Raw genomic sequence first — 19957 nt, 5'->3', positions numbered from 1 at the left:
CATGTAGTGCACACACACACACACACACACTTAAAATACAAAGGTGAAAGAGGAGTGTGATGGCTCACACTAATAATTCGAACACTAGATAGACTGAGGCAGGAGGACTGCCACAAGTTTAAGATCAGACCAGACTGAGCTACGGAGTGAGGCCTATTTCAAATCAACGAAGTGGGTGTACATGTTCTCCATCAGTGAGCACCCTAATCTTCGGTGGCTGTACTCCAGAGGCAGCACCACCAGGGGCCATGGAAGTCTGGTATCCCCGAAGTATCACTCCTGGTAAATGTCACGTAATGTTTATTTTATCACAACTTTAAGATTATTTTGGCCCCTAGGACTATGATGGCTGTCTTAATCTGGACGACCAAATCCAATAAGGCCTTGAGCAGCTTAGCTGAGGACAGATTTGCCATCTACTGGGGAGCACAGACCACGCAGCACCGCCTTACATAGAGCAGAGGTTGCTAGTGGCCGTTAAACCCTGTGCACAAGAATGCTCCAAACATGACTTACTTTTGAGAAATTTTGTTTTTGTTTTTCCGTGTTTTTGTGAGTGCACACGTCTGCACACGTGTGTCCTTCATCACTCTTCCACCTTATTCATCGAGTCAGTTTACTCTGGGGATCTCCCACCTCTGCCTTCTGAGAGTGGGATTACAGGCAGGCCACGGAGCCCACCTGTCATTTACATGGGTTCTGAGGACCCTCACACTTGTGTGGTGGATGCTTTAATCACTGAGCCACCTCCCCAGCCCTTGACAGAACCTTAGAGAACCGCACACATTCTCTTCCTCCACGCTCCAGGTCCCAGGAATCGTCGTATTTAAGCTATCAGGTTTGGCAGCAAGCACTTACCCACTGAGCCAATTTGCTGTCCCCCCGCCCCCCCATTTTGGGGACAGTATCTCTTCACAGAACCAGAACCCAGAGCTTGCCAGCTGGCCATCATACTCTAGGGATCTGCCTGTTGTTGCACCAGCACTTCACAGATGTGTGCCCTGTGCCCGGCTTTGACTTGGGTTCTGGGGATTCAAGCTCAGGTCCTTATGCTTGCATGGCAAACACATTACCCACTGAGCCGTCTTCCCAGGCCCCAGCACGAGATTTCTGCTGAGAGCTGCCGTGGGGTATACAGCAGGTGACAATTAGCGTTCAGCAGGTCCACCCATCAGACTCACGATTCCCTGGAAGGGAACCCCACCTGGTGAGACTGTGGGGTCACTGGCTGTGGAAGCCAGTTGTTCCTGTCTATAATTTCTCTCATGAGTCACTTCCTTTCTTCCCTAAGAACTTCATTTCTTCCCGAGTAAGAGTTTTTGGGTCTGTTCCCACTGCTTATGTGCTTCTCTTGTGAAAATATTGCATCCCCTAGGCACACAGATAGCTGTGGATGGTCAGAAGGACGATTTCTGTAACTGTATAATTCTGATGAATAGAAATAATACCAGGATATCTTACATTACTCAGACTGAGACAGGATTCTCAGTCACAAAGACTGCCTTTTACACAAACAGCTAACTTTAGACTTCAGAGCAGATTCAAAGCAGGCTGATTGCCTCTGGAAACAATATCTGGTTGCCCCTAGAGACAAATCCACAAGGTCATTTTTCCAGGTGCTATTCAGTGCCAATTCAAGGTCAAAAGTTAGAAGAAACTTTGCACATAGCTCCCTGCAGCAATGGACATTTCCTTCTGCTGTTTCCCCAACCTCAAGGCTCAGCCGATTATTTACTGTCTGGGAACCCTCACCAACTTAGAGCTACGTGTAAGGCCCTGGTTGCTCACTGGTCAGTCGTTGTGACATCCCTAGCCTAAGAGAAACTACGTGACTTATCTTGGATTTTAAGAATGGGTTGAGCACTGAAAATGTAACTTAAGAGTTGTCCAGAGTTTGGCTGTGACAGGGGAGAGGCAGCAGAGAGGGGTGGCAAGGCAGAGAGTGAAGGAGCAGCCAAGAAAAGAGAGCAATGGTGGAGCAGAGAGAGAAGGAGCGAGCAAGAGATTATTCAAGATTTTTTCAAGATGAAGTAAAAAAAAGTTACCATCACAAAAGGTCTGTGTTCCTTTTCTCCCCACCCCAGATAGAAAAAGTCTAACCTTTAGACAGATAAGGATTTTTCCTAAGCTATCTCCGCCTTCATGGACTTTCTTATTTACCCTGGTTCTGACTGGGGGCTGGTCCCCTTAAGTCAGCTTTAGATTTCTTTGAAAAGGTTATTGCTGTTTCCCACACACCCCCCGCCCCCACCCCCAGTCCCTTTCTACATGGTCAGGAAGAAGAGCCCTACCCATACCTGACCCAGGAGAAAGCACACTGGAGCCTTCACAAGACACAAACCTTCCTTTTGTGCTGCGAGGGGCAGCTCACAGTCTATCCAAATCCAAGGAATCCAGGGAGAAATGTGCTGGCATCTGCGACGATCAGCAAACGCCTGTGAAGAGAAGACTGGAGGCTCAGAACGGCTGTGCTGAACTCTCTGGGCAACACCCCCCTGTGGGGCGCTTTTAGAGAACCACCAAGTCCCCAGTACACAGAGTGCACACAACATCGGCAGACAGGAAAACTGGCTTCTCACTAATCAGAGGTCTCAGCCCACAGGAACCAGAGGACTTGGCAGATTCAAAAACCCACACCCACCCTACACGCCCCGGAATGCAACCAGAGATGGCAACCTCCATGGCCAGCTTGTGCCCTGCTTGCTGTAAAGCTGAGATATTTTGTTTCTTGTCCACTCTAACTTATGAAGGTGGAAAGAAACGAAACTCTGTCACTGTGTTTACAGACAGTAACAGAAGTCCGGCCAGGTGGCACATGCCTGTGACCCCAGCTACTGCAGAGAGTCAGGCCAGCACAAACCACAGAAAGAGAGCCTGTCTCAAAAAACCAAACTGAGGAGCCAGCACAAAGGAGCATACCTGTGACCCCAGGGCTGGGGGGTAAAGGTAGGAGGAGCAGGAGTTTCTATCAGTCTCATCCTTAGCCAGCCTGGGCTACACACACACACACACACACACACACACACACACACACACACACAAACTGCCATGGCTCAGCAGATAAAAGTGCTTGCTCTACAAGCCTGATGACCTGTGTTTGAGCCCAGAACGTGTGTGAAAAGCCAGATACGCAGTCAGTGAGGGGCAATACTATGGTTGAGCCAGGGTCTCACGCACACTCAACAAACACTCTTAGCCAGCGATGGTGGCGCACGCCTTTAATCCCAGCACTCGGGAGGCAGAGGCAGGCGGATCTCTGTGAGTTCGAGACCAGCCTGGTCTACAGAGCTAGTTCCAGGACAGGCTCCAAAGCCACAGAGAAACCCTGTCTCGAAAAACCAAAAAAAAAAAAAAAAAAAAAAACACTCTGCCACCAAACTATGTCCCCAGCCACACACTCAGTGTTCTCACTCAACTTTATGATCATGAAAACAACCAGTTGAAAAGAAGCTTATGCAATTTTTGGATCTAAGTAAGGCCTCACTGCCCCACCTCACACATGAAACCACGAGAAGAATGTGATTGTTCTGACTGGAATTCGCTGATAAAGTCTCAGATGTTACATCTAGAACACAAGGAAGGACATAAAAATACAACAGATACACTGGGCAGAAAGAAGCCTGGGTGTGTGTGTCTGTCTGTGTGCCTTTATGTGTCTGCATACATGCATGTATCTGTGTCCACGTGTGTCTCTGAGCACACTTGTGGAAGTCAATAATCTGAATTGTTCCTTCTATTATGTTGGTCCCAGAGACTGAACTCAGGTTGTCAGGCTCAGTGGCAAGTGCCCTTTACCCTCTGAGCCTTTTTCATCTAAATCACAACACCCAAGAGGCCAAGGCAGGAGGATGGCTGCAGGCTCAAGGCCAGGCTGATCTATATAGTGACTTCCAGGCCAATCAAAGCTAGAGAGATCTATCTCAACTGCATCTCAGCTACCACCAAAAAGGGAGTAGGAAAGAGTGACAGGAGGGAGGGACAGACAGATAAGACAGGACAGACTAGCTTTGTTTGCGGGCCAAGCTGGCCAGAACTCCTTGGGCTCAAGGTCCTTCTGTCCCAGCATTCCCAGCCGCTGGGACCATAGGCATGCCCATTCTATATAGCTCTCTGAGAAAACCAAAACTGCTTGTGGGGATGGCTGCACAACTCTGAACGTACAATCACCACTGAACCCTTTAGCTCAGTGACCATGTGGAGTAAACTGTACTTCAATAAAGTAGTTATAAAAAAAAAAGATTCAAACAATAGACGAAGCCACTGCAAAGGCCACGTACAAAGACAGGGAAAGCCACTGCACAGCCAGCACAGAGCTCAACCAGAAGGGACCCAGTCACAGGATGAAGGAATCCTCCATCCTGAGAGCCTGAACCTGATATTTACAGCATGGCAGAGCAAAGACAATAGGAAAGTGGCTAGGGCCAGGAGCAGTCATGGAGATACCAACCACCCCACTCCCAGTGCCTAGTGAGGCCAGCAAAGGCAGGCCACAGAGAGTGGGCTAGCCTGTGCAGGGACACCACCAAGAGACAAGCTGGTAGGCAGACAGGACCATGCCCAGGACACAGAACAGGGAGGTAAGGGCGCTAGGATAACGCTGAGTTCCACCAGGTGCCGTCCCAACTAACAGGACGAAGATCTGAAGGGCCAATTACATCTCCTGGCATTTACAAGGTGTTAGAGGTACCACTGTCACAAAGCCTCAATTAAAGGTCTGCTCTCGGGCTGGGGCTGCAGCTGGGTAGAGAAGTTGTCCAGCGAGGCCCAGGGTTCAATGCCCACAGAAGAGGAAGCATCGAGGAAAAGGCTCTATGGGGGAAGGTGCTCTAGCGGAGGCTCCTTTTCTAGTTCCCAGGGAGCTAGTACCAGCTCTGCATTCCGTCTGAAGTTCCCACTTAAAGCTGCCTTTTGGAATTTCTGGTGAAAACCCTCTCAGCCAAAGAGAGAAGCAGTGTTGACTCAGGGCCTGAACTGGTGACTCACTCTGGGTGAGGCATCGGTGCTGAGGCGGGTCCTCAGATCCACAGTGGCCTGGCCCCTGGTAGACTGGCTGTATGCGCTGACCGTGGGGGCCTACTGGATGGGGAGGAAATGCTGGATCGATCAGGCTACTGACATGGCTCAGGGCAGACTGGGTACAAAATGGAATCCCTTCTCCCTGGCTGGAAGATCCCACCCCTCATACAGACCAAAAGGAAACAGGGGGAAAGACCGGGCCCAACCACCAATGCAGTGACTGGGCATACACCCAGGAGGAGGGGCAGCTGGATTCCAGGCTCCCTAGCTCCAGGATGCAAGCTAGCAGCTTGGATTTCCACTGACCCCATTGCAAATTTCTCTCAAGTGTCCAGGCCAGTCCCCTGATGCTGGCCTCCCAGCACAGCCCAGAGGGCTGGACCCCAATCCTCCTAGGCCCTGGAACACTAGCTTCCCACCCTGCCTACTTCCCAAAGGCCCTCAGACACTCATAATTTCACTGGATTCTGGAACTTCAGGCTCTCCAGGCCCAACAACTTCCCCCAGGCCTTCACCATTCCATTAGATTCTACAACCAAAGTCTCCCCACCCCCACTAGCTTCTCCCAGCCCTCAGGGTTCCATTCCGTTCCTAGATCCAGGTACTTTGACTCCCCAGACCCCTAACTATGCACTCTGACCCAGAACACCCTAAGCTGGTTTTGCACCTCACCTCTAGATCCTGGGATCCTGCCCGGGAATCCCACCCCTTCCTTTAAGCCCAGGAATCCTAGAGCAAACGCCCCGCCCCCTCAGAGCCCGGGCCACTCTGCACCCTGGCTACTCCACGGATGACCGAATAGCCCAGCACCGGAGTCCTAAACCTCGGACCCGACCCCATCCCGACCCTGCAACCAGGGGCTTTGAGCCTCCAATCCTGACCCTGCACTCCGACCCCCGATCCCAGCTCCGCACCCCAACCTCCCGATTTTGGCCCCACACCGCGAAACCCGGGTCTTGGCCATGACCCCGATCCCCCGATCCTAGCCTTGCACCTCGACACCCGATCCCAGCCCTGCACCCCGAGACCTGATCACTGCCATACACCCCGGAGCCCGACCCCCGATCCCGGACCCGACCCCCAAGCCACAATCCCGGCCCCACAGCGCGAACCCTCGGTCCTGGTCCTGAAACCTGGCTCCCGGATCCCGGTCCTGCACCCTGAGGCCCTGATCCTTGGATCCTGGCCCTGTACCCCTGGGCCTCAACCCCTGCCCCGCACTCCGATCCCTGACCCGGGTCCCGGCCCCGACCCCTAGTCCCGGCCCCACATTCCGACCCCCCGCCCAGGCCCTGTACCCTGACAACCCATCCCACCTCCCTCTCGCCCCTTCCACAGCTCTCTAGGACACCCATCCCCCCGCTCACCGCGCCAGCCAGGTCCGCCAGGAGGATCCCGCCGCGCCCCGCCGCTCCCAGCGCCTGCTCACTTCCGGTTCCGTGGGGGCGGAGCTGCATCCGGGGCCACGCAAGACCCCGCCCCGTACCAGGCAAACCACGCCCCGTGTTCCTATCCCTTTTCCCAGATCCTGGAAGCAAGCCTCTGAGATGCTGCTGGGATGCCAGTCAACTAAAGGGAGCTGACTTAGAAACACCTGTCTTCCCCTGTCCAACACATTTACCCTCCGCCTACCTCTCAGCCATACATCCATGCATCTACCCATCCACCACCGTGCAGCTCTCCACCCATGCATGTGTCTGCACAGCATCATCCACTCACCTGTCAATCATCTACCCACCCATCCAGTCTGTCCTTCTGCCCATCTACCATTCACCTACTCATCTACAATCCATCTGTTCATCCATCCCTCCATCTATCTACAGTTAGGGTTCTCATTGCCGGTATTTAAAAAAACAAAAACAAAATACTAAAAGAAACTTGGAGAGGAAAAAGGCTTATTTGACTCAAATTATAGTCCTTCACTGAGGGAAGTCAGGACAGGAACTCAGGCAGGGCAGGAACTGAAGCAGAGACCATGGAGGAGTGCTTCTTTGGCTTGCTCAACCTGCCTTCCCAAGACCACCTACCCAGGAGTGGCATCACCCCGCCCAGTGGGCTGGGAGCTTCCCTAACAATCATTAACTAAGAAGATGCCCCCACAGACTTGCCCACAGGCCAATCTGACAGAGGCAATTCATCAACTGAGGTTCCCTCTTCCCAGGTGACTCTAGTTTGAGCCAAGTTGACAAAAAATAACCAATACCACCTATACACCTACCTGTTAACCATCTATCTACCTGTCTGTCCAACTTGACATAGAATCACCTTTAAAAAAAAGTCTCAAATGAGGACTTGTCTTACACAGGTTGTTCTGTGGACACGATTGTCTGGACACAGGAGGGCCAGCTCACTGTGCCTGTCCCTAGGCAGATGCTCCTGCACTGCATTACAAAGCTAACTAATACAGCAGGGGCAGATGAATCTCTATCATTTAGAGGCCAGTCTAGTCCAAGGACTGATTCTTTCTCTCTCTCTCCCTCCCCCCCCCTCCCCTTCAGAAGGAAGAAGAGAAGGAGCAAGGAGGTTAGGGATATAATTCAGTGAGAAGTGCTTGTCTAGAATGCACAAGGCACTCCTACCAACACTGGCACTAAAAGGGAGAAAAAAAAACCTGTCAAATTTGAGGGTAGATCAGGAAGGAAACAAGAGATATCAGGTGCCAGAGATTCTATATACATAGGTATACATATGTAGGTGTGCATTCAAGTGTGCACACACACACACAGAAGTCAAAAGACAACTCTGGCATCTTCCTCAGGATGCTCACCCACTTGTTTTGAGGCAGGGTCTCTCACTGGCCTGCAGATCACCCAGTGGACTAAGCTAGCTGGCCAGCAAGCTCCAGGAATCCTCCTGTCTCTGCTTCTTCTCTGGTGCTGGGATTACAAGTGTATACCATTCCACTCACCATTTCCACCTTGGTTCTGAGGATCATGTTCGGGTCCTCATACCTGCACAGCAAACACCGATTGAGCTATCTCCTCAGCATTTGGTTTTAAAATAAAAACATGATTTCATACATTTTGTTACATAAAAACTACAGGCATCATTTATACTAAGAGCCTGAACTGGGGCTAAAAATTAAACTAGAGTCACTCAAGCTAAGTTCCATGTCCTCAAGCTGAAAAGTCAAAATCTATATCTAAACCAGGAACAATGGTGTTTGCCTGAGTCCCTGTGTTGGGGTAGCTGAGAAAAGAAGATGGCTTAAGCCTGGGAACCATGATGAGAGCACACCTCAAAATCAGTTACTTACTTACCCTTCTAAGAAAAGAGGTAACAGTTGGGTGGTGGTGGCCTATGCCACTTGGGAGGCAGAGGCAGGCGGATCTCTGTGAGTTCAAGACCAGCCTGGTCTACAGAGTGAGTTTGAGGACAGGTTCCAAAGCTACAGAGAAACCTTGTCTCAAAAAACAAAACAAAACAAAAATAAGAGATAACAGCAAAAAACATAGGTCACTTCCTAGTCCTATAAAAACCCCCTCTTGCTTTGTCACAAAGGAGCAGCTCAGAATAAGTTGTGCAGATAGTTAGGGCTCAGGGAGTAAAAGTGCCTACCACTAAGACTAGCAACTTGAGTTTAATCCCCAGGACTCACATGCTAGTACAATAAGCAGTCTTCTCGGTGTATTGGTTTCTTCTCTGTCTGGGGTGCAGCACCTCAAAACTACCATCTGAGAGGCAAACAGCAGCCTCTCTCCCCCTCTGCCCCAAAGAACTGCCCATTTGACAGTCAAGTATTCCTATGTTCTAGGCTCATGAAGCAAAGCCAATTAAGATCTGTCAACTAGTATGTAACTTGTCCTTTCTCATAATTCACAAAAGCTGAGGTCAGCAGAACCAGTGCAGTGTCTTCTGGGCATGATGGGACTGCTGTGCTCATGAGCTCACAGCAGCTGCGCTGGCCTGCACAAGATTACACCAGTCAACATTCCAGAATGGAGTGGAGACAGGCAGGTCTCCCATCATCAGCTAAGGAGCTATTGGCAGTTGATGATTGCTGGAGGAGAGAGACTTTTCTTTGATGGTGCAGCTCCTGGTAGGTCGAACAAGCACGCACACCCACCCACCCATCTAGCCACACATCTGCAGTCCTCAGTTCATCTGTTCACATCCCCAGTGCTGGGATTCCCATTGCACACCATTTGGCTTATCGTGTGGGTGCTGGGGATTGAACTCAAGCTCTCAGCTTGCGCTGTAATCACCTCTGGCAGAGCCATCTCCCCAGTCACATAGCTCTTACTTGACTCAATAATGAATAAAATAGTAAGAATGCCAACTTTTCAAAGGAGAAATGGAAGTAATGGGGATTTGCAAGTATACAACTGTCTGTCTTTGGGGCCAAGCAGCTTGCATCCTCCAAGGCACAGCCCCAGTGAGATAAGACCAGAGATTCCAGGAAGGAGTCCTGGAATGCAGAATAGGAGAGACAGTGCACAGAAGTCTGCAAGCCTCTGAAAGAGCCAACTCTGAAGATACCCAGCCCTTAGCCTTGTGACATTGACGTCAGCTCCTGGACCAATTGTGCTCTTAAGGTGTTAAGCCATGGTTGGTGATGGAGGTTTGTGATTCCAGCCTTGGGAAGACTCAGGCAGGAAGGTTCCAGGAGTCTGGGTAACATAGAAAGGTCCTGGTCAAAACATTAAAACACAGGTCAGACAAGATGGCACACATCTTTAATTTCCTTTTGGAAAGTAGAGGCAAGTGAATCTGAGTTTGAAGCCAGCCTGACCCAAGCAGCAAGTTCCAGGACAGCCGGGACTGTGTAGAAAGACCGTCTTACATATGCACATACACATCCAGAGATGCTGGACTTGTGACTTTTCTTGTGGCAGAAGCCACAGCCCATCCACCACCACCCCCGCCAATAGGTGGTGAAGTATGTGTGACTCCATAAGACCAGGTCGTCCATCTCATTCCAAGATGACGCTCAAGTGCAAAGAAGCTGGGAAGAATGGACTAGCCCCTATGCCAGAAAACCAATCCTGAGTGGAAATAGTGGCTTGGGAAGCCAGATGTCATGATCCAAGTCTATAAACCAAGCACTCAGGGGGTGCCTCAGCCCCCGCAGAATCCAAGACCAGCCTGCGCTACACAAGACCCTATCCCAGAATAAATAAAACACAACTCCAGCATGGTGGCTAAATTTGTAACTAAATTGAAGGCTAACCTGAGCTACCTAAGTCCTGGGCCAGCAAGGTTTACAAAGGGAAACTGTCTCAAATAAACAAATAAACAAACAAACAAACAAACAAAACTGAAAAACAGGCCACCTGCTGCTCTTCCAGAGGATCTGGACCCAAGTTCAGTTCTCAGTAACCACAATAGCAGGTTCACAACTGTCTGTAACTTCAGTTCTAGCTCATGCAACACCCTCTTTGGGCCTCCATTTGAACACACACCTACCTTTCCCTCCCAATTTCCCTCTCTGATTGAAAACAAATCTTTAAAGCTGGGCGGTGGTGGCACACACCTTTAATCCCAACACTCTGGGTGCAGAGGCAGGTGGATCCTTGTGAGTTCAAGGCCAGCCTGGCCTACAGTGAGTTCCAGGATGGCCAGGGATACACAGAGAAACCCTGTTTCAAATTAATAAATAAATCCTTAAAACAATAAAACCAAACCAAAACTTTCCGTGTGTGTTGCACGGAATGGAGTTCAAATCCTCATGTCCATGTTAGGCGATTATTCCACCATTTTTGTCATCCTAGCCTAGGTCAGGCAGACTTTACTAACAATAAAAGCCCACAAATGTTATTCTTTTTTAAAAAATGCTGCAAGATCCCCGGTGGCAGTAGACAGCAGAAATGCTGTAGGTCCCAAATGGTGGTGGCGGGCCATGTGGCGGCAGACAGCGGGCCCTGGAGCAGCCAGTCCCAGGCAGAGACGGCTGCTGGTCTCAGAGCAGTGGTGGCAGGCCATGTGGCAGCAGGCAGTGGGCCCCAGGCAGAGACGGCTGCTGGTCCCCGAGCAATGGCTGATTCCAGGCAGGAGACACATGGTGGGCGGGCAGAAGACAGAAACATGGATAGACACGACATGCAGGGTGAGGTTGAATGTTTATTCAGGGGGTTATGGAGGAGGAAGGGTGAAGGGGGGGGACAGAGAGAGAGGGAGAGGGAGAGAGAGGGGGAGAGAGAGAGAGAGAGAGAGAGAGAGAGAGAGAAGAGGAGAAAGAGACAGAGAAGGGGGGAAGCAGAGAAGTGGGGAGAGAGGCAGAAGCGAAGCTGCCTCTCCGAGAGGAAGATGCTCAGGCCTGAAGCTGAAGATCAGCCTGCCTCAGCGGTTGGGGAGGGGAATGGGTGTGGCTTGTCTCTTAAAGGGACCAAAACCATAACAACAAAGCCAGGCAGAAATAGTGCAGTTTATTTTTACAAATGACCTTTATTCCAGCCATCTTTTACGTGCATTGATGTTTTGCATATATGCCTGTGTGAAGGCACCAGATCCTTTGGAACTGGAGTTACAGACAGTTGTGTCACCTACCTGCCACGTGGGTGCTGGGAACTGAACCCAGGTCCTCTGGAAGAGCAGCCAGACATCTTTCCAGCTCTGGTAGTGCATACTTTTAAGACCAGCACTCAGGAGGCAGAGGCAGGCAGATCTCTCTGAGTTTAAAGCCAGCCTGGTCTACACAGCGAGTTCTAGGAAGGTATTTATAGAGAAACCATTTTTTTTTTTTTTTAAATCCAAACCCATAATTACCTTGAAAGCATCTGCTGGGAAACAGGCTAAGGAAGCTGTGGGTTGTTTTTGTTTACTCCTGTGTTCCTGTGTATGGTTTCAGTGTGATGCACGGGAGTGCTGGTGCTCCCCGGAGGCCAGGAGATGTCAGGTCTCTCAAGCTGGAGTTAAAGATGGTTTTAAGCTTTCTGATGTGGGTGCTGGGAACCAAATTTGGGTCCTCTACTGCTGAGGCAGTTCTCCAGCCCCTGGGAAGGGTATTTTCTATCCTTATGTGGTCTTTTTGCTATTCTCTGTGGGCTACACCAGACCTCCTGGCCTCTAAGAGTCCAGGGAGCCTCCTGTGTCCCATCAAACCCTAGCAGAATTACAGATGTGCACTACTATATTTGGCAAGGTCCTTACTTTTGCTCATTGACACTCTCCCTATGTAAACCTGTCTGGCCCAGAACTTAGGTAGCCCAGGTTAGCCTTCAATTTAGAGTTAGATACCATCCCGGAGTTGTTTTGTTTGTTCTGGGCTTGTGTAGCGCAGGCTGGCCTTGGATTCTGGACAGTCCTGCCTCAGCCTTATGAGTGCTTGACTTTAGACTTGGGCCATCTACTTATTTAACTTTTGAGACAGTTTTTTTTTGCAGCTCAAAGCTGGCCACGAGCCTGCAATTATGCTCAGTTTCCTTAGTCCTGGGATTACACGTATGCGTCACTGTGGGTGGTTCAATAATGGGAGGGTTCATGTGAGTGACAGCATCAGAATTAGACCAGGGATGCTTGTAGTCCCCATACCCACCATGGGTGACTCAGAGCAATGCAGTACTCTTGGAAAGGAAACTGCTACGATCGCTCATTCTATTTCTCAACTATCACCACCAATAAAACCACCAAGGATTCCAGGAACCTTTTTAATGTGTGAATGTTTTGCCTGCACCTATTGTCTGTGTACTACTTTGTGTATCTGTGCTGGTGAAGGCCAGAAGCAGGTATCAGAATCCCTGAACTAGAGTTGGAGGGTTGTGAGCTATCAGGTGAGTGCTGGGTATTGAACCCAGATCTCTGGAAGAGCAGGAGGTGCTTAGGTACCTCTCCAGATGGTACCTGGGAGTTCTGAAGCAGTCATAAAGCTCTGAGACATCTACCCATCTCCATCACCCTAGTGCTAGGATTACACAAACACACCACCATGTTCAGCTTTTTATGTGGGGTCTGGGAACTTAAACTCAGGTCCTTGGGCCTGCAAGACAAGCATTTTACCCACTAAACCATCTCCCTGGCCCCTACAGTTGCCTCAAGCAAGTAAGGGTCTGAAGCTTGTGGCACAGGTCAGCAGGTAGGTTGTAAACAGGAAGCAGTGCTCACAAATCTGCTGTGCTGGGAGGGGCAGGAGGATCCTAATCTGTATTCGTGCTGAAGGCGGTCAGTCTTGAAGGGACACAGTGAGTCTGGTGGAGCTGCCTGGTGTGTGTGTGTCTGTGTGTGTGTCTCACTGCCTAAAGCCTCTAGGCATGTCCTTTCCCTTTGTCCCCTGGGGCAAAGCTACAGCAGTCAGGTCTCCTCAGCCAGAAGAGACAAAGCCCTGCTGACAACACAGAGGGGCAAGAGGATAGAGCCATATCTGGAAGGCAGCAGAGGGGAGAAGCAGCAATGCAGGAACATCCCACAGAGGCACGTATGTGTCTTGGCTACCAGCCAAGGCCCTAGATGGAGGACCCTTACAGACTTAGATGGCTTAAGCCCCCATCTCTGTCCGGGGGTTCCCCCACTGTTCCAGCCCTATGCCACTGCCCGCTCTCCACCTTCAGTAGAGCATAAGGCAGACGACGCTTGCTCACCGCATTCTTAACTGGCAGTGGAAAATGCTGGGGACTTTATTGAAAAAAGCAATAAATAACACTGTGATAAAAACAGTTCAGAAGTCAACTGCACAGACTTTGTTATATAATTGAGAGGGTCACAAACGATTAACAGAAAAACAGAACAACCAATTGTCCAGATGAATTAAAAGCAGAAAGCAAATATAAAAGCCTCTCCCACATCAGCTACACAATAAATACGCGCGTGTCTGCCTGAGCCCTGTGGCTTAACTCACCAGAGTCAGTGAGGAGGAGGTTGCCAAGACAGTTATGAGTGTACAACTAGGTCCATTCTTAAGACATTTACAAATAAATGTAAAAAGACAGTTTACACAAGAAGAATAAGGCCTTTATTGGAGTTGCAGGCTGCCTGCTCCGCTGAGGTTTCTTGCTTTCACCTGCTCTGCCCCAGTCAGGAAATGAGCACCTGCCCATGGTGATTGGTCCTTGAAGAGAGTGGAGGGAGGCAGCTGCAAGGTTCTCTAGGTTGCTCAGTCCGCAGGTGATGAGTCACCCTGCCCCTGTAGAGTGCTGCTCCTAGCTCAAGGCCCTGCTCAGTTTCTGAAGACAATCGACCCATGTCCAGAGCAGGGCCAGGGATGTGGCCAGGGTTAAGGGCTGTTCACAGAGTCCTGACCATTCGTCCCAAGCCTAATGGAAGCTGAGATTTCTTGTAGAAAAAGTACAATTAAGGTCAGTCATTAAAATACGACAGAAAAAAGTCTGGAAATAAAGTCTGCTTGTTTCAGAATGATTGTTGCAGAGCTGGGTAGAGGAGAATGCACATGGCTTGTATCATGATGACTTTATAAACGTAGCAAAATCCTTTCCTCTGTCAGATTCATCATTAAAAAATTAAACAGGAATAATTACAGTAAATGCATAATTTACAAAAGCCCTATAGTTGCTCAGATTTACACACAAGCATTACAGTACATTCATTTAAAAGACTAAAATTAGGTATAAGAACATGAACTGACTCAAAAGGATATTTATAGCCTGGATATACATGAAAGAGTACATAACTATATAAATGAGGAAGTGTAAGTTTACATAAATATAAGAAACAGTCAATTCTAAAATATTTTCTCTATGGTATTTGTGATTTTTTTCCCCACAAGTTTAAAAACTCTGTAATAAAATATCTTGGGTCCATACAGCAAGTGCTGCCAGATGGGGCTCCACCAAGCTCTGCCTGCCTCTGCATGGTGTCGTCATCTGTAGAAGTAGTGCGGGTAAACTGGAAGCAAGCACAGACACTTCCTCTCAAAACACACTGGCAACAAAGGGCCGCCCCACTGCTACCTGTGACCTATGCCCAGTCCCCAAGCATGTGTCTCATGATACTAATTAAAAAAAAAAAGCCCCCCTCCTTCCAAAAAGCACTCCCAGATCCCAGAGGAATAGCACCCTGGAAAGAGAGGGCTCAGGAGCAAAGAGAGATGAGGGAGACATGGACCTAGGGGACGCCCACCCTTAAAAATGGCTTTGGAGCACTGGACACAGGTGGCCACCACTAAAGCTGAGCTCAGCAATGCAGCTGTATGCTGAACAGCAGCCCTCTAGATTGAGCCATAGTTCACATCATCAGCCACCTGTCGACTAAACAGAACAGCAGATGCCACACATGGGTGCTAATCTGAGTAGCTGAAAGAGTCACACCAGTGTGGAGGACTGTTCTCACTGTTGCCCCCTTCATGACATCAGCCAACACCTAGAACAAGAGAACTTAAAGTCTGCAAAGCTGGAGAGAGCTCAGCTCTAGGGGATCCTGTTACCCTCTTCTGGACTCTGCTGGAGAGAGCTCAGCTCTAGGGGATCCTGTTACCCTCTTCTGGACTCTGCTGGAGAGAGCTCAGCTCTAGGGGATCCTGTTACCCTCTTCTGGACTCTGCTGGAGAGAGCTCAGCTCTAGGGGATCCTGTTACCCTCTTCTGGACTCTGCTGGAGAGAGCTCAGCTCTAGGGGATCCTGTTACCCTCTTCTGGACTCTGCTGGCACATGCACTCACACGTGTACACATGTACAGAGAGAGAGAGACAGAGACAGAGACAGAGAGAGAGAGAGACAGAGACAGAGAGAGAGAGACAGACAGAGACAGAGAGAGAAAGCTGTTTCATTTTATGTGGCTACTGTCCACCACAGCATTTGTGTGGTGCCAAGTGCCAGGAGCTGTGTTCTTTCAGTTCCCAAATAACTGCAGTTGGCTCTCCTAGTCCAAAGCTGCCAAAGCCAGGTAGACACGAAGTACCCCACTGTACTGTACTGTACGGGGACACCTGGGAGCAGCTCTCTACTCACCAGCAGGAGGCTCTAGCAGGAGTAAGTCCTGACTGTGGCAGAGTCCAGCCTCTGTGCTCCGGACACACTACCTGTCTCCACAGGCAAGGGAGGAAGCGTGCAAACACAGCGTGCAGTTAGTGTTAAACATCACACAAGGGGACAAAAAAGACATTCCACACCTGACAAGACTTCCCAAGTGATAGGAAGACAGTCTGCTCTGGGGAAGGAGCCAGTCAAGAATACCAAGGTGGCCCAGAAGCTCCCTCTGAGGGCCCAGGAACTGGTGGCTAACTCAGAAACAGCAACGGGCAAGCAACACAAACACAACTTCGGGTGTCCATGTACATGAGTGACAATTACAAAAGAGGCTACCATGTTTCTCTTGAGATTGTACTACAGGTCTTCTCCCCCAATACTGTACTTCCAAGAACGCAGAGGTAGGAAGGGCTGAGGCTACACTCGTAAGGCAAAGGGCTCCATGAAAGAGCAGGATGGCCAGGACAGCAGTTTCTCTTAGGACACCAATGGCCAGACTCAGTTTCCATCAGAAACCGTTGAACTGCTGGTTACCATTTAATAAAAAGCCCGGATGGCTTATGAGATAGGATGGGTCTATGCACAGAGAGCTGGCTATTCTCATAGCCACACTCTCGGAGCCACTGCAGATGGCTCAAGTGGAAGGTTTGCCTGCCATGTACACCGTGTCTCACCTTTCCTCCTTAAAGCCCTCAGCACAGCTGGTGCTCAGCAGATGCCCTCTCACAAGTGAGAGTAGGGAAAGCCACGCCCACACCCTAGACTCCTACTCCTCTTTCCAGGCTGCTTTCTCTCTAAGCTCCTATTCTTAGAGCATTAGTGCTTGACCAAGAGGTATGGTTCAGAACAAGGAAAACCTGTATACAACCATTTAGTTTCAGTTAGGCTGGCAAACCAGGCTCACACTGGCTCTCAAGAAGTTGCTGTGAGCAGAAAAAACTTGACCCTCCCCTGGAAGCACAATACTGAACCACAGCCAAACTAGCCAGAGCTTTCTACATCATGTACTTTCCAGCCAGCCTAGTGAAGCATAGCTCATGTGCCCGTCTCTAGTTTGTGCAATCAGAACAAAAATCCCAGCAGACCAGCAACTAACCCACCACCTGCATCAGCAAGGAGGAGCTGTCTGCCTGCTAGGGCTCAGGTTTGGCTGCTTCAAGAACATGGCTGTCCATTATCAAAACTTCCTCAGGAACACATAGCTCAGCCAGAAGCCTTGCTCAAGAACATACCTGCTCAAGGTCATGTGCCTCCTAGCAGCAAGGTCAAACCTCATCTGACTTCTGTCACCTGTCAGAAGCTTTGGGTCATCCACCATTTCTGATTGAACACCAGTAGGCCCACCTAGCTCCAAACTGTCTTCTCTGTCCTATACCAGGGATATATGTGACTGACAAATAGCAGAATGGGAGGGAAACTGTATTATTTACAATTTACTTGGCCAGGTGTTGTGGCTTATGCTTATGATTCCAGGATTCACGAAATTAAGCAGGAGGCTTACTGTGATCTGAAGACAACCTAGGCTACTAAAGACAGAGCCTGTCTCAGGCTCTGTGGTTTCAGCACTGTGACTACAGCAAGTGCACCTGTGCTGCCTGTCGAGTCTGATCTCACAGTATGGGCTCTACCCTGGCCCCAAAACAGACAGTACTAAGCCTTATGGAAAACAGCCTAAGATTCAATCAGATGAGGATTTATTTGTCTTAGTTTCTGTTACTTTGGTTAATCTTGAGGAACCAATGTTAGGGTTAGCTGAACAACAAATACACCTGAGCATGCAGTGTCACTCCAATGACCCAAGTGCAGTCAGGGCTCACACTCCCCACACGTGGTGGTTGCAGGGCCTACCACATACCGTCCATTTGAACCTTCTTTGGCTGCATAGAGGGAGATGACATAGAGGAGGTGACCCGGAAGTTGGCAGGCAATGTCTCTGCAGAGCCAGAGGCCAGGCCACGGATGTCCTTCGGTCGGAACTTCTTCCTCCATGAAGGTGCTCTCCTGAAGCTTTTGTCATCATCCTGGCAAACCAAGGAGACATATGCCAATTAACAATAAAAGTGGCACCCAGCCAGGCCTTCAGATTCTGTTGGATCACGGGGCTCTGGCTTGTGTGTAGCTAACCTTCCTGTTGACAGCACAACTGCCTGCCTAGTTCCAGATCTGCAGTAGAAAAGGACTGTGGAGATGCTCCTCTGGCCACAGTTGGAGAACTGAGGCCAGTCCTGGGCTGTGGCCCTTCTCACCCCACACTTGTCACACAAAAACCACCTCACAAACGGGACACACAGACTACAGACTACAACATGGCCAACAAGGCCTCTTCAAAATAGCTTCTGTTCTCTTTATCAAATTAGAGATTCTTTTTCAAGGTTCAATGACAATCCTTACAATGTGATGTCATGGGTTTCAAGAGGAAAAAAAATAACAGTTTTGAGCAAACACATTTCTGAGACACATCTTTCCTCAAAGCACAGAGGCTCTGGGCTGGGGCAGAATGACCAGTTCTTCCCAGAACACAAGATAGACACTGTTTTGAGGCTTCGTCCAGTTTTATGACTTGACAACCATTTGTGAGACATCAAAAACCAACAGCAAGCCAGGCATATTGGGTATACATGCGACCCCAGCTCTTGGAAAGCTAAGGCACGATGCTCCAAGTTCAAGGCCACCTTGAACTACAAGGCAAGATTCTTTCTCAAAACAAACAAAACCGTAAAAAAGAAAAAAAAGTTTTATTAAAACTATTCTGGCTGGGTGGTGGTGGTGCAAGCCTTTAATTCTAACACTCTGGAGGCAGAGGTAGGCAAGATCTCCACGAGTTTGAGGATATTGAGGGTTACATAGAGAAACCCTGTCTTGAAAAACTAAAAAAACAAAACAAAAAAATCCATTCTTTTCTGGGTTGGGCATGCCCAATGGTAGACAGTGTCAATGCACTTAGCTCTCTCAAGAGTGTGTGTGTGTGTGTGTGTGTGTGTGTGTACTCCCCCCCCCCCCCAAAATATGGGTCCACACTCCTTAAGCAGCTTTTCCACATGGTTCTAAATATGATGATGAAACGGGGTGCACTCCATGCACACGAGGGTTGGGGTTTGGTGTTAGATGCCCAGCAAACAAAGTAGAGAATAAAAACATCAGATTGAGTACTCACCTCATCAAACCTCCGATCAGTTCCTGTGACCAAAAGGTTGTTGAACTCTCTTTCCAAGACAGCTCGAGCCTGAAACAATGAAAGAGCCAACAAAGCCTTCATCAATTATTAGGAAGCACACTGGCATATTCCATTGCTGGGGACATCCTGATACATAATTGCATCTAATCTGTGGGCAGACTGGAGGGGAAGTCATTGGAAGTTGTAGGCAGAGGCTGCTCATTCGTTCCTGGCCACCCAGACCCAAAATAATTACACAGAAAACATTAATTGCAATAATGCTTGGCCAATAGCTTAAGCCTATTTCTAGCTAGCTCTTACATCTTAAATTAGCCCATTTTTATTATTTTACATTTTACCACAAGGCTCGTGGTTTACTGGTACCAGTGCATGGGCATGGCAGCTACATGGCATCTCTTTGACTTCACCTACTCTCTCCTCCTCTATCTGGATAAATACTTTGCATTGGTATGGATCTTGGTTTACTGATACAAATTTAAGGTCAATATATATATATATATATATATATATCTGCTCTTAATTAAGGTATTGTTTGTGCAGCTCATTTAAAATGCAATGTATAATTAAAAATTATAGGTTAATAGATAATCATCTATAATAGTCAAGTTTGTAGTCATGTTAAGTCTTCTAGATAGATATATAGAGATATACTTCAATTAGGTATTCTTCAAACCTTTCAGAATATGGCATTTAAAATGTTTAAAAAACTTAGGATTTTTCAGGACAATAAGGTACAGTTGCTCTTGATAGCACCAATCTATTTCAAGAGGAGGATAGACATCAAAGAGGCTTCTTATGGAGTTTGCTAGCCATTTGGGCAAAAAAGTGCTCTGGCCTGGACTTCTTGATGTTATGCTGTATGAACTGGACATGCAGGACCCACCAAAAAAAAAAAAAAAGACTGCTAAAGTTG

At 48.8% G+C, this 19957-nt stretch overlaps 2 protein-coding genes across 16 annotated transcripts in view; both read right to left on the bottom strand.

Annotated features, from left to right (window-relative positions):
- The window catches only part of Cttn (cortactin), a 35568-nt gene extending 29079 nt beyond the window's left edge, over positions 1-6489 (bottom strand). For 6 of the 7 annotated variants that reach the window (XM_041666758.1, XM_041666759.1, XM_041666761.1 and 3 more), the window contains exons 1-2: positions 6384-6489; positions 2298-2435 (exon numbers count right to left, since the gene is read on the bottom strand). In XM_041666758.1, the coding sequence (XP_041522692.1) occupies positions 2298-2435; positions 6384-6473 (228 nt within the window). In that variant the 5' untranslated portion in view covers positions 6474-6489. The remainder of the gene's footprint in view (positions 1-2297; positions 2436-6383) is intronic. The other variant, XM_041666763.1, reaches the window with a different exon arrangement.
- Positions 6490-13541: 7052 nt separating this feature from the next.
- Positions 13542-19957, bottom strand: part of Ppfia1 (PTPRF interacting protein alpha 1) — an 85313-nt gene continuing 78897 nt past the window's right edge. For 7 of the 9 annotated variants that reach the window (XM_041666097.1, XM_041666102.1, XM_041666103.1 and 4 more), the window contains 4 exons: positions 19024-19092; positions 17725-17890; positions 15852-15922; positions 13542-14790 (listed from right to left, as the gene is read on the bottom strand). In XM_041666097.1, coding sequence (XP_041522031.1) covers positions 15864-15922; positions 17725-17890; positions 19024-19092 — 294 coding nt within the window. In that variant the 3' untranslated portion in view covers positions 13542-14790; positions 15852-15863. The remainder of the gene's footprint in view (positions 14791-15851; positions 15923-17724; positions 17891-19023; positions 19093-19957) is intronic. The other 2 variants (XM_041666099.1, XM_041666105.1) reach the window with 1 other exon arrangement.

The sequence above is a fragment of the Microtus oregoni genome, unplaced genomic scaffold (assembly GCF_018167655.1).
Source record: "Microtus oregoni isolate MIOR12 unplaced genomic scaffold, Mior012 000016F_ref0000370, whole genome shotgun sequence".
NCBI classification, from domain to species: Eukaryota; Metazoa; Chordata; class Mammalia; order Rodentia; family Cricetidae; genus Microtus; species Microtus oregoni.
The sequence above is the reverse complement of the archived record's forward strand: the minus strand, read 5'-3'. Positions and strand labels throughout refer to the sequence as shown.